At 45.6% G+C, this 14,946-nt stretch overlaps 1 protein-coding gene across 1 annotated transcript in view; it reads right to left on the reverse strand.

Moving 5' to 3' along the window:
• Positions 1-14,946, reverse strand: part of LOC102849253 (guanylate cyclase soluble subunit beta-2-like) — a 65,225-nt gene that overhangs the window by 18,254 nt on the left and 32,025 nt on the right. Inside the window, exons 3-7 of the mRNA XM_006879603.1 lie at positions 13,652-13,812; positions 7,845-7,944; positions 6,072-6,268; positions 4,089-4,200; positions 2,397-2,500 (exon numbers count right to left, since the gene is read on the reverse strand). Of these exons, the coding sequence (XP_006879665.1) occupies positions 2,397-2,500; positions 4,089-4,200; positions 6,072-6,268; positions 7,845-7,944; positions 13,652-13,812 (674 nt within the window). The remainder of the gene's footprint in view (positions 1-2,396; positions 2,501-4,088; positions 4,201-6,071; positions 6,269-7,844; positions 7,945-13,651; positions 13,813-14,946) is intronic.

Genomic DNA, 14,946 nt, shown 5'->3' on the forward strand with positions numbered 1-14,946 from the left:
GGGGGAGAGATTGTAAAACAATGAAAGAATTTTTCTTTTACTTTTCCAAGAGGGTAGTTTATTAGGGGGGAGGGTTGGGAGGGGAGAAAAGTGCAACAATGAATGAATGGAAATCCAAAGTCTGTACATTTTCATTGAAATTAATAATAAATTTTTTAAAAAAAGGAAAAAATCATAACAGGAGGAGATTAGCTTGCTTTCTTCCTCAAAGCAAATAGTGGATTCAAAGCTGCAGAGGCACGAAGTGTTTGGTTAACAGCACAACTTGCTACAGAGAAGGCCACCAGAGCTCATTTGGAATTAAGCAGCACTTAACACTTACCATTCTACTCCTGCCACTTTAAAGAGGGGAAGTGGGGGGAGGTTCTTTTTTAAAGTGCATTAGAAGATACTTAGCAATACCTTTGAGGTTGGGGAGAAGTCAAGGTATATTGCTTTATAATTCTTATTTTGTGTAATATGTGTTGCAAAGCAGAACCACAAGATTTTCTAACTAATTTTTATGGAGGGGAGCTCTGGTGGTCTAGTGGTAAGAAACTGTGGTGCAATCCCAAAAGGCAGGCAGTTCAAATCTACCAGCTGCTCCATGAAGGACAGATGGACAGTCTCCTCTTGCGTGATTTACTGCCTTTGAAACCCAATTAGAGGTTCAGCTACGAGTGTCTGTCTGTCCATGGCTAGTGTTTACACTTTAAGATCTGAGAAGAAAGGCTTCATATTAATGGAAGTGCAATCTCTATTTTTTTTATTTTATATTTTTTTCACAATCTCTATTTTTTAAAAAAACAAATCTACAACAACAACTCATTTCGTGTTGGAGGCGTTTGCTTTCCTCCCTTGAATTGTAAATTCTTGGTGGGCACAGACTACTCTTGGATAAGTACATTTCATCCACTTGTCCTAGCAGTGACTGGTCCGCTGTGATCTGCTGTGTCCCCAGCTTCAGATAAGTGCCAGGGGATCTCAGAATGGCTGCAGGTTTTCTGAATGAGTGTTTTTGACCAAAGTTCTTTTGCCAGATTGAACTTTGGGGGGCTCTGGTGGTGCAGTCCTTAGGGAGCTGCACTGCTGACTCAGAGGCCTCAGTCTCCTCAGGAAGACAGACAGGCAGTCTCCTGCCCTTCCGATGTGCAGCCTTGGGAATGTGATAGAGGATCGCTCTGACCCAGAACTGACACGATGGCAGTGAGCTGAGCTGACTTGAGCTTGAAATTATTTTCAAAATCCACTTAGTGGGCTTCTCTCTTATCCAAGGAAAAGGAAAGAGAGCAAACTCCAGTAGCCTTCCCTACAGGTTCCAGAACAAGGCAGGCACCAGCCTTCTCCCTTTGTAAATGTGCCAAAGTGCCATTGATTACAACTGGGACGGTGGCCCCAGGGATGGTAAGCAGTCAGGCTTAGACTCTTACCCTACAGAGTGCTGCAATCCTGAAGGCATGCGGTTCAAGGCCACCAGCTGCTCTGCGGAAGGATGGGCAGTCTCCTCCCGTGCAATTAACTGCCTCTGAAAACTCATCAGAGGGTCAGCTATGGATCTGACTCTACGGTACACAACAACATGGGAGCTCTGGTGGCCTGGTAGTGAGAACGTGTGCTACAATCCCAGAGGCACATAGTTCGAATCCACTACTCTGTGGAAGAAAGACTGGCAATCTCCTCCCATACAATATACTGTCTCTGAAAACCTGCTGGAGGGTCAGCCATGAATCGGTCCTGACTCCAGGGTCCTCAACAACCACAATGACTACTGGAGGGAGGGCCTAGCCTATAGGGAGCAAGGGTGCCAACCCAAAGGCCGTACCTCTCTGATGCTTCGAATCACCAGTAGCTCTGCATGAGAAAGACTTCAGAAACCCGCTGGAGGATCTGCTGTGAGTGGGTTCTGACTCAAGGACAATGACTAGACAGATGGCTACTGTGTGTCCTGCTGTTTCTATGAAGCGAGCGGCAGAGCCCTTTCATTTCTATCTAACGGTGAGCCCTCTGATGCAGCCACCGGCTTGAAGTACTAGGTGTGGTTTTCTTACATACAGACAAGAAATCACACGCCAGCAAGTTGATTTCTGTTTCATGGTGTCCTCCTCGGAGTAGAACTGTGTCTCACAGGCTGATTGTTCAGAAGGAAATCACCAGACCTTTCTTCCAAAGCACCCCCAGGTAGACTCAATCTGCCAACCATTCCGTAAGCAGCCTGCCTCATTAACTATTTGCACCAGCCAGGGACTCCACTTCCACAGAGGATCTGTGTTCTGGTGTCTGGGGGACGTCACCGTGAAATGGAATTGAGTGAGCTTACCAGCTTGAAATCTAGTCTCCTTGTGGTTGGAAATGTTAAGAGACTTGAACTTGCTCACAGGCACATTCCCAACACCAGATTCTCCCAGTTCCAAGCTTACCGATTCATCAAATACAATGTGGAAGGGAAAGGCGTTGCAAAAAGTTTTCACTTCAATCCAGAGTCTCTCGGGATAGACTGTCTCGAAGGTGTCCTTGAAACGCTCTTGTGGAGAACAAAAGAAGGTTCTGGTGAGAGACCTTTGCACAAAACCCAGCAAAGCTCAGCATGTTATCTGGTGTTTCACAGGCGACGTGCAACCCACTCCCCTCAGCACAGGCTCCCTCTGCATCTCCAGATGGCCACAGCAATTCTTCTTCCAAATTAAAACAAACAGAATACTTGCTACCAGGTTGAGAAAAACCTCCTGCCCCCTGCCAAGTTTCTGCCCAGTGCTGAAGAGCTGCTGGGCCAATTGAGTACGTCTCGCTGTAAAAACAGAGTCGGCATTGAGACGATGACAGCCAGACAATGGGCGTGCAGAGTGGAGCGTGTGCTCCCGCCCGGTGCCGGGGACAGTTGCCACAGAGCGTTGGAGACTGACAGTTTTGGGTGGCACATGAAAATTTAACCAACAGTCCTATTTGGCAGGGGGGAGAGATCCGAAATGGAGCCTTTTTGATATGAAAATCTCCTAGACAAAGGATGTCAATTGCATGTTTGACTCGCTTGCCATGGCTTGAAGACTCAGAACGCAGCCCCGTGAGGCTGCAGACCTTCTCCCAGATGTCTGTCAATACGGCCCATCTGGGCAAGAGCTGGTGGGAGTCCTGACTGTGACTTGGGCATGTAAAAAGACATCTGCTTGCATTTTGAGGATGGGAAGATGGAGAATCAGAGATTGGAGTGTCCTTTACAAAGTCACACAGCCCGTGGGAGGCAAGTCAGAAATCTGCTTCCCTGGCTCTGAGGCCAGTGCCCTTTGCACACTGAACGACCATGGTTTCTATCCATTTAGACCCTGTCTTCCCGGTTCGGTCTTGGTCAACAAAGGAAAACCAGAATGGACTCAAATTTCTAAAATGTAATTGAACTGGAACAATAAGCAAAATTAAAATCATTATGGGTCACTACCCTTGCCAGAAATGTAATCTCCCTCCAAATGAACAAGGACAGCACAAATCTCCTGACGGGCAGAGTTGGAACCAACAGTGCCCGACTCAAAGATGGCGACTGACCATCCTACTATAAATGCATGCTGCTGTCCATGGTCTTGGCCTTAGACTACCGAAAGGGCTCTTCTGATTCTCCCATTCCAAGATTTTGGCCATAACTTTTCCCTTCTCAGCTATCATTTCACTTCACTCAAAATTTCCAAATTTGAGACTGTTCTGATTTTACTTCATCCACAATGACTAACCATTGTTAGTTAACCTCTTTGAAACAACAGCCAGGCCAGAATGGACTCTAAAAAAGCTGGAGAAAACGCATTTTTCAGTATTGAACCTTCTCTTCAACGCAGCCACCAACTGGGACTGGTCCTACCCTCTCTGACTATGGGAACAAGTGATTCTAGTTCACCCACATAAATACGAAGGACAGAGCCCTCCGTCTTTCTCCCTGTCACAGTGTTTTAAAATTAAAAGCCATGCTTACAAATCCAAGTGCCCTACAGCTCAGAGAGCAGACACTTCTAGAAGATTCTTCCTGTGTGTGGAGTGTTGCCAGCCCAAGAACCACATCATCCCAGTGGTCAGTGGAGGACCAGCAGTTGTCCCAGCAGGAGCTAGGGGTGTGGGTAGTGTCCACTTACCTTTCTCAAACATGACTACACTCCTCACAATGTCCCAGCGAGATTTCTTCACAGGACAAAGAGAGACATGCAAATATTTCTCCTTCATTCTCAGAAAAGCTGCCTCGAGGGCCTGCAGAAGACAGGGGAGAAGGAAGTGTGTAAGCCTAGGACTGGGTTCCATGGTGAGAGAAGCAACACCCTGTCTCTGGGCCAGTGGTGGAGGACCAAGGTGAGAGCTTGTGAGACTTGTTCTCTGGAGACTCCAGACTATCTAAGTCTCGTGCTGGTCCCCTCTGCAAGGCAGCATACACTCCAGCCAGACTCAAGAAGGGGCTGGGTTGATGCTCGCTTCACATGACATCTTCTCTTCCTTGAGCTGAAGATTCTGCTTAGGAACTGACCACAGAATAAAGGCTTAAACTTTCTAAGATCTAAACACCCTGGCTCCAGAAACCACAGACATCCCTAGATACATGTGCATGCATGTGGACAGAGAGAGCTGCTGACCTCATCTATGTAGCCCCGAAGAGGTTATATGGAACCCCAGGTGCTGCAAACAGTTAACACGCTCAGATGTTACCTGGCAGGTTAGAAGTTTGTTCTACACAGAAGTGCATCAGAAGATCAACTCTCAAAAGATAAGTGCAAAAAAACTCACTGAAGCGCAGTTCTACTCTGACACACGTGGGAACCAGGTAGGTGGCAAATAGGTGTTTTCTTAAATCCATTGTTGTTATGTACCATCCAGCCAGAGCAGACTCATAGCTCACCCCCTAGTGGTTTTTCAGAGGCTGTAAATCACACTAGAGGAAACTGCCCAACTTTTTGCCATGGAGCAAATGGTGGATTTGAACTATATGCCTTTGGGTTGGCAGTGTAGCTCCTTTTCACTAGGCCTCCAATACACAGCTGGAGTGTAGGTGGCAATCACTGGATCTGGAGTTGACTCCAGACCCCTAGCTGAGGAAGAGCGCTCTGAGCACTTGAAAGCCCAGTACATTTTAGAAGACTTGCAAAATAAGCCAGCAGCTCCAAGTATCATACACTTTCTACTGCTATTTTTGTAAGCAGGAATCTCTCAGGTTAGAAAGCATCCCAGAAAACATTGCGATGTAAACTGGCGACCCAGGTCATTTCTGTGTGTCAACAGGGCTAGGCTGTGGTGCCTGGTTATTTAGACACTAGCCAGATGTGACTGTGAAACTATTTTATAGATCGGATTAATATTTAATGAGGGTGGGTCTTATCCAATAAGGTGACAGTAAACTTTACAGCAAAAGCAGGGATATCTTATAATAGAAGAAACTCTGTCTTAGGAAGTGAGTACAGAAATTCTGTCACAGTTCCCAGCCCGTCAACCTGTCTGGCCGATGGATTTTGGACTCAGGTCTGTCTGTCTCTCTGTCTCTGTCTCTCTGTCCTCTCTTCTCTCTTCTCCTTCTTCCTCCTCTTCCTTCTCTCTCTTCCTCCCTTCCTCCCTTCTCCCTTCTCCCTTTCTCTCTCTTTCTCCCTTCCTCCCTTTCCTCCCTTTCCTTTCTGTCTTTCCACCCCCCCCACCCCCCGCCCCATATCTGTAGTTCCATCGCTGTGTCTATTATATCTCCTGTGGCTGCTGTTTCTCTGGAGAAATTTGATTACCTTAACCTAGCAATTCTCAACCAAAGGTTACAAAAACCCTTCCCCTATTTAGAGGATATTCAGCAGCATTTGGAGATAGTAAGGGCTGGGGGAAAGCATGGCTGCTAATCCAGTGGAGGCCAGGGATCCTGCAACCATCCTACAAACCGAGAACTGATCCTGCTAACCACGCTACAAGCCAAGCCCAGATGATTCCCTCCACAGAGCATCCTCAGATCCAGAAAGTCGCTAGCTGAGGTTGAGATGCCCTTCCTTACTCTTATTATTAGAGGTCCAGTGGCTTCTCTTCTTTGCCCTGCTTGTTCTAAGACCACTGGCCTCACTGAGAGGGAAGTGTTTTCTTTGCAACAGTGACTTCAGTACCTCCTGGTCTCTCTGGGCCTCCTGGCCTTCTCTGGGCCTGTTGGGCTTTGCCCTTCGCATCTGCTTGTGGCTCTGCTGCACAACGAGAAACACAACGTGCTCCTTCTTCCCTGTCCTCTCCTCTTCTTCATTCATGTCAAGGATTTCCAGGGTCACGTCAATGTCAAAGAAGTCCTTGGCCACAGCCTCAATGATACCTGTTGCAAAAAGACACCCACTGGTAAGTGACAGCAAAAATCATGACAGCATCACTCACACTACCTCTGGCAAGTATTCCTGAGTCTGTCCAGAGTCTGACTCGAGAGACAGGTAGCAGGTGAGAGGTCAACACAATAGAAGTATGTATTGATTTAAGTTCGATTTGTCTGGGAACCAAATATATCCACAAACCAACCTATTACCATCAAGTGTATCTTGTCTCACCACGACACTTCATCCAGTTCCTGAGGCTGTAAATCTTTACTGGAGACCACTCGTCTTTCTTCCACAGAGCAAATGGTGGGTTTGAACTCTTGTTTTTGAGGTAGGAACATAATATGTAATTTGCCAATCGGCCAGAGTTCTATGCTCTTTAAATATATCCCTGCTGCTCTAACAATAACTTATTGAGTCTGAACTGACTCATAGCTGACTCTCCAGTGAGTTTACAGAGGCTGTAAATTGCACAGGAGGAGACTTCCCATCTTTCTCCTGCAGAGCAGCTGGTCAGTTTGAATCACCTTCCTTTCTTTGGGTTAACAGTTCAACTTCTTCTCCACTAGGCCACTAGCCACGAGTTAAGCTAATCAGAAGAGGGGGAGCTATTCAGTCATTTAAGATGTTGGTTTGATACTATATGAAAACTGGAAGAATTACTTATCTATAATGTTGCATTGAAACAAAAGCTGATACTTACACATATGCAAAACTAAGGGGGCTCAGGTGGCCTAGTGGCAAGAAGCTGTTCTGCATTCCCAAAGTCATGCAGTTTGAATCCATCACACTGCCCCATGGCAGAAGAATGGGCCGTTTCCTTCCATGTGATTTACTGCCTCTGAAAACCTGTCAGAGGGTAATTATGGGTTGGTTCTGACTCAATGGTACACAACAACAACGTGCGAAATGAGTTTTGTTGTTAGTGGCTGTTGAGTAAGCTGCGACTCCTGGTGACCTCAGGTATGAAAGAACAGAACGCCCATCCTGTGCCATCTCCACGGTCACTGGTATGTTTGAGTTCATTGCTGCAGCTACTATGCCATGCATTCCCACGTAAGAGCTCATCTTCTTAGAGACCAACCTGGCAATCTGTCTGGCAATCGGCGGACAATAGTCTGTAGTAATTCACAGAATGTCACTGGCTAGTTTTGAGTTGATCTCCAGACCTTTCTTCCCCGTCTACCTTCATCTGCAAGCTTTGTAAGCAACTGGTGGCCCAGCTGGTATTTGAAATACTGGTGACACAGCTTCCAGCCTCCCAATAACACACACGGGCCACCACCATGCCACAAACTGAGAGACACATGATAGGAAGCTTTGCTACTATGTTGAATCCAGCATAGCTAAAAATGATGGAAGAGAAACAAAAACCACTATGCCTGTTAGCACTCCAAAAATTTATTTAAAAGGCTTGGAGACTTGGGGAATTGTGGTCAAGATAACAAAGAGTCAGACTTCTTAAGAGATAGAGCATTAACTCCCTCCCCCGTGGTGGCTACTAGCAATCCTAGAAAACTGAGGGACGCTCCTTTTGTTCCAAAGGGCACATGACTGTGGGGCTGGCCAGCCTTCCCATACCTGGTACAATGTGACAGAGACCACTCCGATCAGAGTAGTAGTGCAGAAGCATCTTCCCATCTGCTCTGTTCTCCACACGAAACGATGGGGCATTCATCTCCTAACAGAAAACACAAGGCATTTTCCCTAGTTAGTGCAAGTCAATTAGAATCTGCTTGGGGCTGTGGTAAGCCAAGAGTACATACCCTAATGGTAATGCAATCATCACCCAGAATTGCATCCCAGTCACCTCCTCCAATCCCATAAACTTAAGTGCTGCCACGGTTTTACCGACTCTCATTATTGTTAGACGCTGTCAAGTCAACTGCTATCTGGTGGTCAGCATCACGTGCCCAGTGAGAGGACACCCTGCCCAGTATTGCAATGTTCCCATGATTGGCCACAGATCACGGCATTATGATTCATTGGCAGATTTTCAAAAGCAGATAGCCAGGTCTTTCTTCCTAGTCTTAATCTGGAATCTCCACTGAAACTGGTTTGGCCTCACAGCTACACACAAGCCTCCACTGGCAGGTGGGAGGTGACTGCACGTGAGGTTACACTGGCTGGGACCTGAACCCTAATCCCCAGCAACCAAAAAAATAGTGACAATTCTGCCATTGGACCATCAATGCCTCACCCTTACATATTAAGAATTTTATATTCTACCTAGTCTCCCCGGAATTCTACATGGTAGGTACTAAAGTGGAGAAAGCTCAAGGTTCCAAGAAGTTAAGGTGAAAACTAATGCTAGAATAACATTTGGACCCCAACTGAGTCTTTCTATCCTGTTAGACTCTGAAAGAAGACTGGTTGATTGGTACCAGGAAGCCTTAATGAGCCCTCTGTCCTGCTTGGCCTGTGGCCAAATGACTGTGCCATCTTCCCTGTGCAAAGATCAAAGACCCTCAGAGTGTGTTAGTCCACCATCACCACTGCCACTGAGTTGATCCCAACTCCTAATGATCCTGTAGAACAGAGTAGAACCGCTCAGGCAGTTTGCTAGGCTGGCAGTCATTACCGGGGCAGATGCCTCATCTCTCTCCCAGGAGAAGGCTGACGGGTTTGAACTGAAGATCTTTTCATTAGTAACCAAATGCTCACCCATAATGCCCCTCAAACTCCTTGAGTTTGCAAGTAAACAAGAGTTCATTGCTTGCTCTATAAGAATAATGCCGTTCATGGTGCAAATACAAATTTGAAAGCAAACTGTGATGGTTAATTTTATGCATCCACTTGGCTGGGCTTTGGTTCTCAGGGGTTTGGTCAAACACCAGTCTAGTGATCGTATTCTGATATAATGTACTCACTACCCACAAGGTAATCAAGTATGATGCAGCCAAGTAGTGGAAAAAGGGCATTTCCTTGGGGTGTCCTCTGTCTCCAGATTCTTAGTTGATATTTGGGCAGAACTTGTTCTCTCTGTGTACTTTATTCTCTTCCTAGACCTGGAATTAAGAACTTGGACACCACCTGCCACCTGTCTTGTAGTTTGGGCAGCCTCCTTCAGTTTGGTGAGCCGAGTCTTTTTAGATAAACAGATGATAGAAGGATAGATATAAAGACAGTTTCTCTAGAGATCTCCGACTAAGATGAAACCATTCCATCAAAGTTATGTCAGAAATCAACTTTCTCCAGGAAAAAAAAATTGTTTAAATTCAAGATTGCACAAAAAAAATTAAAGATAAAAATATTTCTTCCCCTGAGTCACTGACCCAGCACTTCAGACTGGCTTTGGTCTGAGTGAGGGAGGCGATGAAGGACATCAATCCCTTCCAAAGTCACTGGCCCTCTTTCATTGTGGGAAGGTACCTAGTTCTTTTTGTTCAAACATATAAAGTATATTTGTTTGTGTTTATACGTTGACTAAATCAAAAGAGTTTTTTACACAAGACACAAAAGGCACAAGAGAAAATAGAATTCTGGGCATTGTTTTTTAAAAAATATCAGCAAGATTCTACGTTGTGAAATGAAATCACAGCGGTGCGAAGGGCTTCTGTGGACATGCACAAGCTCCTGCTGCCATCCTGTGGGGTAAAGGGGTAACTGTCCCTTCGAGAATCTGGCCTTTTTCCTGCATCTCAGTCAGTCTCCTTTCCCTCGAATCTGCCCCACTATGAAGGTGCCTTACTATTTGTAGACTCCCAGGCCCCACCTCAGAAGTGAAATCAGTGAGAGAGTCAGTGCAGGCTGGTCAGGCCTCAAAGGCCACCTCCCTGCACCAAACCAACTTCAGAGGACATGCCAGGTGCTGAGGACCAGAGGCAGGAATGGAGCAGAGATTAACTTATTTTCTGGATCCTTACTTAAAACATAGTGTGAAAACCGGTGTCAGTAGCGTGGGGTTTGATATTTTCCACATACACCCCCATCTCAGCTCCTCCCATCCACTCAGCATGCTTCCCCAGGGACATATCCCGAAGCTTCTGCTTTTCATTTTTCTAGGCAGTTTCTCCATCTCATGTTCATACTTTCATTTCTTGATTAAAACAGACTTTAAAAATCAGATGAGTGAGGGCAAAGGGACAGTAATGAGAGGCTGACCAGAGGATGGTCTTTTAAGATAGACACATTTGGGTCTGGGTTCTAGCGAAGTCACCACGACCTGGGCAATTAAGCTGTCACTCGAATGATCTAGACTTCAGTTTTCTCATCTGTATGGTGAGAAATATAGGAGTATTTATTCTGAGTGGCTATAGAGTCACAGTCTATGTATAGCAGGCTGCACTACCAACAGAGAGACCTCACATCTCCAGCGGTTCTAGTGCATCAGTCACTTTGAGGAAGGATGAACAGTCTCCTCTCTCTTGCTAAGATTTACAGCCTCAGAACACTGATGGGGACCAGGGAGATGGGGGTGGGGATGATCTCCGGGAGTCGGAACCGACTCGAGAGCACTAAGTAAGTGGATCTTAGGGGAGTTAGGTAATGCTTACAAATCGCTTAGCCCATCCCCTGCTTCATAATTTGTATTCAATAAATTAGCAGAGAGAAAAACCAGTATAATTAAGGGCACAATTTTGCCTAGAACATGTATCTTAAGGACTGTAAAATGACTAGAAACAGACAAGACAATCTGTAGTACTTTTCTCACTATAAAGTATCATATAGCTATCAAGTGTCATTGCATGTCTTCTGTTTCAGTTTGTATGTCACATCATTTGCACAATTTATTTATTGTGCTCCTTGCCACATTCCCAGAGATGTTCTGTTCCATTGTTTTCTAATATAAACTGTGCATACAGGGGGTGACTGTGAGGGTTGGGTATAAAAACAAAGGACTTAGGACTTTAGAAGCTAAATTCTTTTCACTCGTATTCATAACGGTGATAGTAAGACGGTGAGGACAATGTTTGGAACATGAAAGGTCTCCCGTCAATGTTAGTTGATTTCACGAATTAGTGAGTTGATTTAGTGAATGAGTGGGAGAATCTTAGCCTCCTCTCCATAACTAGAATATACAATACTAATCTAATTGTTAGATGAAAGACATCAGATCAAAGATAACTGTTGTTATTTATTGCCTTATTGTTGTTGATTGAGCACAACTCATAGCGACCCTATGAACCAAAGGCTTGAAGCCTGTCTATAAATATCTACATTTATCAAAGTTCATAGGGTTTCTGGAGGCATGTTATTTAGGAAGTGGATGCCACTCCTGATCCCACTAAGAAGTTTGAACGGAAGTTGCCACATGGAAGATTGTCCTTTTAAAATCTGCCTTATTGAACAGAGAGAAGAGCGAGGGGAAGAAAGGCAGTGGTATTTGTGTAGTATCTCCTCTGGGCCTGTTGTATCTAAGAATCATCATGTCTCATTTCATTGACACTTCAGTATGAGGTCGATTTCAGTCCTCTACTAATTCTTTTTTGCTTTTCTGTGTCTTTAATGCCTAAAATGTGTTTTGTTCTTACTAAGCACTCAACAAATATTTATTAAAGGAATCTATTTAAAAATGAAGATTCAAAGAGGGCAAATCACTTGTTCAAGGGCAGACAGCTAGAATGTTGAGAGCTGATCACACAGAGCTGTAGGCTCCTCATCCCATAACCAGGTTCTTTCCAGTCACAAACTCCTTGAACAGCGCATAGGATAGTGACGAACACATCCAGCTACCCATTCTCCTTGAAGTTACTCAAGGCCATCAAGCCTTCTCCCTCCTAAATACATATATGTGTGTTGTTATTATGTGCGTCGAGTCACTTGCAACTCATAGCGACCCTATATACAACAGCCCTAAACCCTGCTCTATCCTGTGCCAATCACACTGCCTCTAACACACCCATCCCGATTACCCCAGTCACTGAATCAATCCATGTCATAGAGGGTCTTCCCCTCTTGCACCGGCCCTTCACCCTCCCAAGCATGATTTCCCTCTCCAAGGACCTGTTTCTCCTTACAACATGCCCAAAGTATGTCAGATAAAGCCCCAGAATCCTTGCCTCCAAGGAGCAGCCTGGTTTAAGCCTCTCTAGGATGAATCTGTTTGTTTTATTGGCAGTCCATGGTATGTTCAATACTCTTCTCCAGTACCACAATTCAAAGGCATCAGTTCTCCTTCCATCCTCACTAGTCATTGTCCAACTCTCTGATGCACAACAAGTGATTGTAAAAACCATGTGTGCTTGTGTGTGTGTGTGTGTGTGTGTGTGTGTGTGTGTGTAGCGAAAGAGACACATTACTACTTTGTGTCGGCTGACCGGGTAACAGTTAATGTGACAATTGAACGCACATCCTCAGACCTACCCTCATTACTCTAATGATGGTTATGAGCATCCAGTAGAGAAATGGGATAAAAAGAGCTTGGTAAACTACAAAGTGTCCTAAAAACAAATACAAATTATTACCAGGATCTGTGCAAATTTCACCTTGCCTTTCCAATAAAGTGTTTTCATCTCTGGAAAAAAGAAAAGGCAGCCTGGGTATTTGAATTCCCAATGATCTCCACACACCAGGCAGTGAGGTCCAGAAGGACATATCCCAATAGGGAAATTAGTTTCTTCACACCTCAGTCAGCCACCCTGTGGGTTAATCTGAGTTGGATGGGTTCCGAGTCCAGTCTTGGCCCTGTCAAGTCTTTCCTTCGGAGACATGAATAACACGAAGTTGGCTGCTTCAGCTAATCATCAGCCCCATCCAGGCCAGGAACCCTTAGGAGAGACTTTCCAAATCCACAGAAACCTGACTGGACTCCAGCCCTTGTTCCCATTGTGATCAATCTGGATATTTCATTCCAAGCACAAACCAGCCCTATCGGAACGAGCCATTGCCCATCAGAGTGCAGGGCCTGTCCTCCTGGCCCTCCTTAGGTCCTGGTTTATAAAAGCAACCAACAGCCACTTATTCCCTACTTCGTTTCCCTGGAAAAATACCAAGCCCACTGGTGCCATTTACCAAGGACTCAGCAGCAGATGGGAGGTATGTCCTTTGTAGCTGCAACTTTGTTGGAGGGAAAGGTAATGCCAGAAACTTCTGCAGGCATTTGTTGTTGTTGTTGTTGTTGTTAAGTTGGCTTCCTAAGAACAATGAGCACAAACACGACGAGACTGGACCAGTGCAATCGTGGAGTTTTCATCAGCTGGTTTCCAGAAGTCCTTTCTTCTAGTCGATCTTGGTCAGGAAGTGCTCCTGAAGTCTACTCAGCACCACAGCCTCACATAAGCCCTCATTAACAGATGTGTAGTGACTGCTCTTCATTGGTGAGGAGGTACTTGAACCTGGGTCTCCCGGATAGAAGGTGAGAATACTACCACTCTGCCACCACCCACCTCATTACAGCCATTTGCTTCCTGAGAATTTGCCCAGAGACCAATCCCCGATGCCCTTACCTGGTAAGACAGAGCAAGGTAACTGTGGAGGGCATCCAGGTTTTCTATGAACTCTGCGAGGTTCCCTCCCAGTGTCCGGAGCATCCGGTCATAGCCAGACATCTTACAGAATTTGAAGAAGTATTCTCCAAAGAGTTTCAGAACCACTTCCATGGAGACACCTGTGGGATGCAAAGCACAGCCAGTTAACTGGTTGTAGCTGAGGCAACACTGACTTGTGGTGTTAGAGGAGAACTGCACTATAGCGGGTTTTAGTGGCCAATTTTTTCAGAAGTAGATCAGCACATCTTTCTTCCAAGGCACGCTGGGGGGATTCAAACGACCACACAGCCCCAGCAGCTGGAAGGCCTCCATTACTCATACTTCCCTCCACCCTCACCTTGGTCTTCCCATGGCTTCCACAGCAGACATTCCTCTGTTGCATGGAAGGGGACATGAAGCTATTTTATCAGAGTCTACTGCCTAGATCAAGGATGGACCCCAACCCTCTGTACAACTGCCTCAGCCACTTCCAAACCAGTCAATATTGACCCCTGATGGTCCCATATAAGTCAATAGAACAATACTCCATTGGGCTTTCAGGAGTTGGTATTCTGGAAATAGTCACCAAGCCTTTCTTCCAAGGCACTTCTGGATAAATACAAACCACCAGCCTTTTGGTTATCAGTCAAGCCCATTGCTAACCACTTCCTCCACCAGGTCCTTCCTTGCTGGACAACCAGGAGTCTTTAAATGCCACAGCCTCTCAGCAGAAAAACTGCTGCCTCCAAAAAAGGCAGAATGCTGGAACTGAAAAACAACCCTGACAACATTATATTTTTCTGATTTACCAAAAAAGAATATGCCCAGTGCCAGCAATGACTTCCTCTCTCTCCCTTAATCCCTCCAGACACTGCTTTCCCTTCAGGCTCTTGTTTTCTCACTGATGCAACGCTGTCTCTGAACTCCCCAAGTAGCCATCAATTCTCACTTCCAGTGGATCCCTGGTGACCCTCTCTGCCGTTGACCAGTGAGCCCATGAACACTGCCTACCCACTTTGTGAATCACACAGAGCAGTAACGGTCAGGCTTGGTTAAGAATCTCAGCATCTCAAGACTGTGCTCTGTGACCAGTTCCAATAAAGAAGATCAAACAAGTCTGACATATGGGACATTCGAAGGCTGCGTGGTGGAATGGACTTGGAGGGAGGGACTGTATAACAATGAAAGAATTTTTCTTTTACTTTTTAAAGAGAAGAGCAAACTGGGACGAGGGGTGAGCAGGGAGAAAAGTGCAACAATGAATGAATGGAAAT

The sequence above is a fragment of the Elephantulus edwardii genome, unplaced genomic scaffold, assembly GCF_000299155.1.
Source record: "Elephantulus edwardii isolate Elephantulus edwardi_28Jun2011 unplaced genomic scaffold, EleEdw1.0 scaffold00004, whole genome shotgun sequence".
In the NCBI taxonomy this organism is placed as follows: Eukaryota; Metazoa; Chordata; class Mammalia; order Macroscelidea; family Macroscelididae; genus Elephantulus; species Elephantulus edwardii.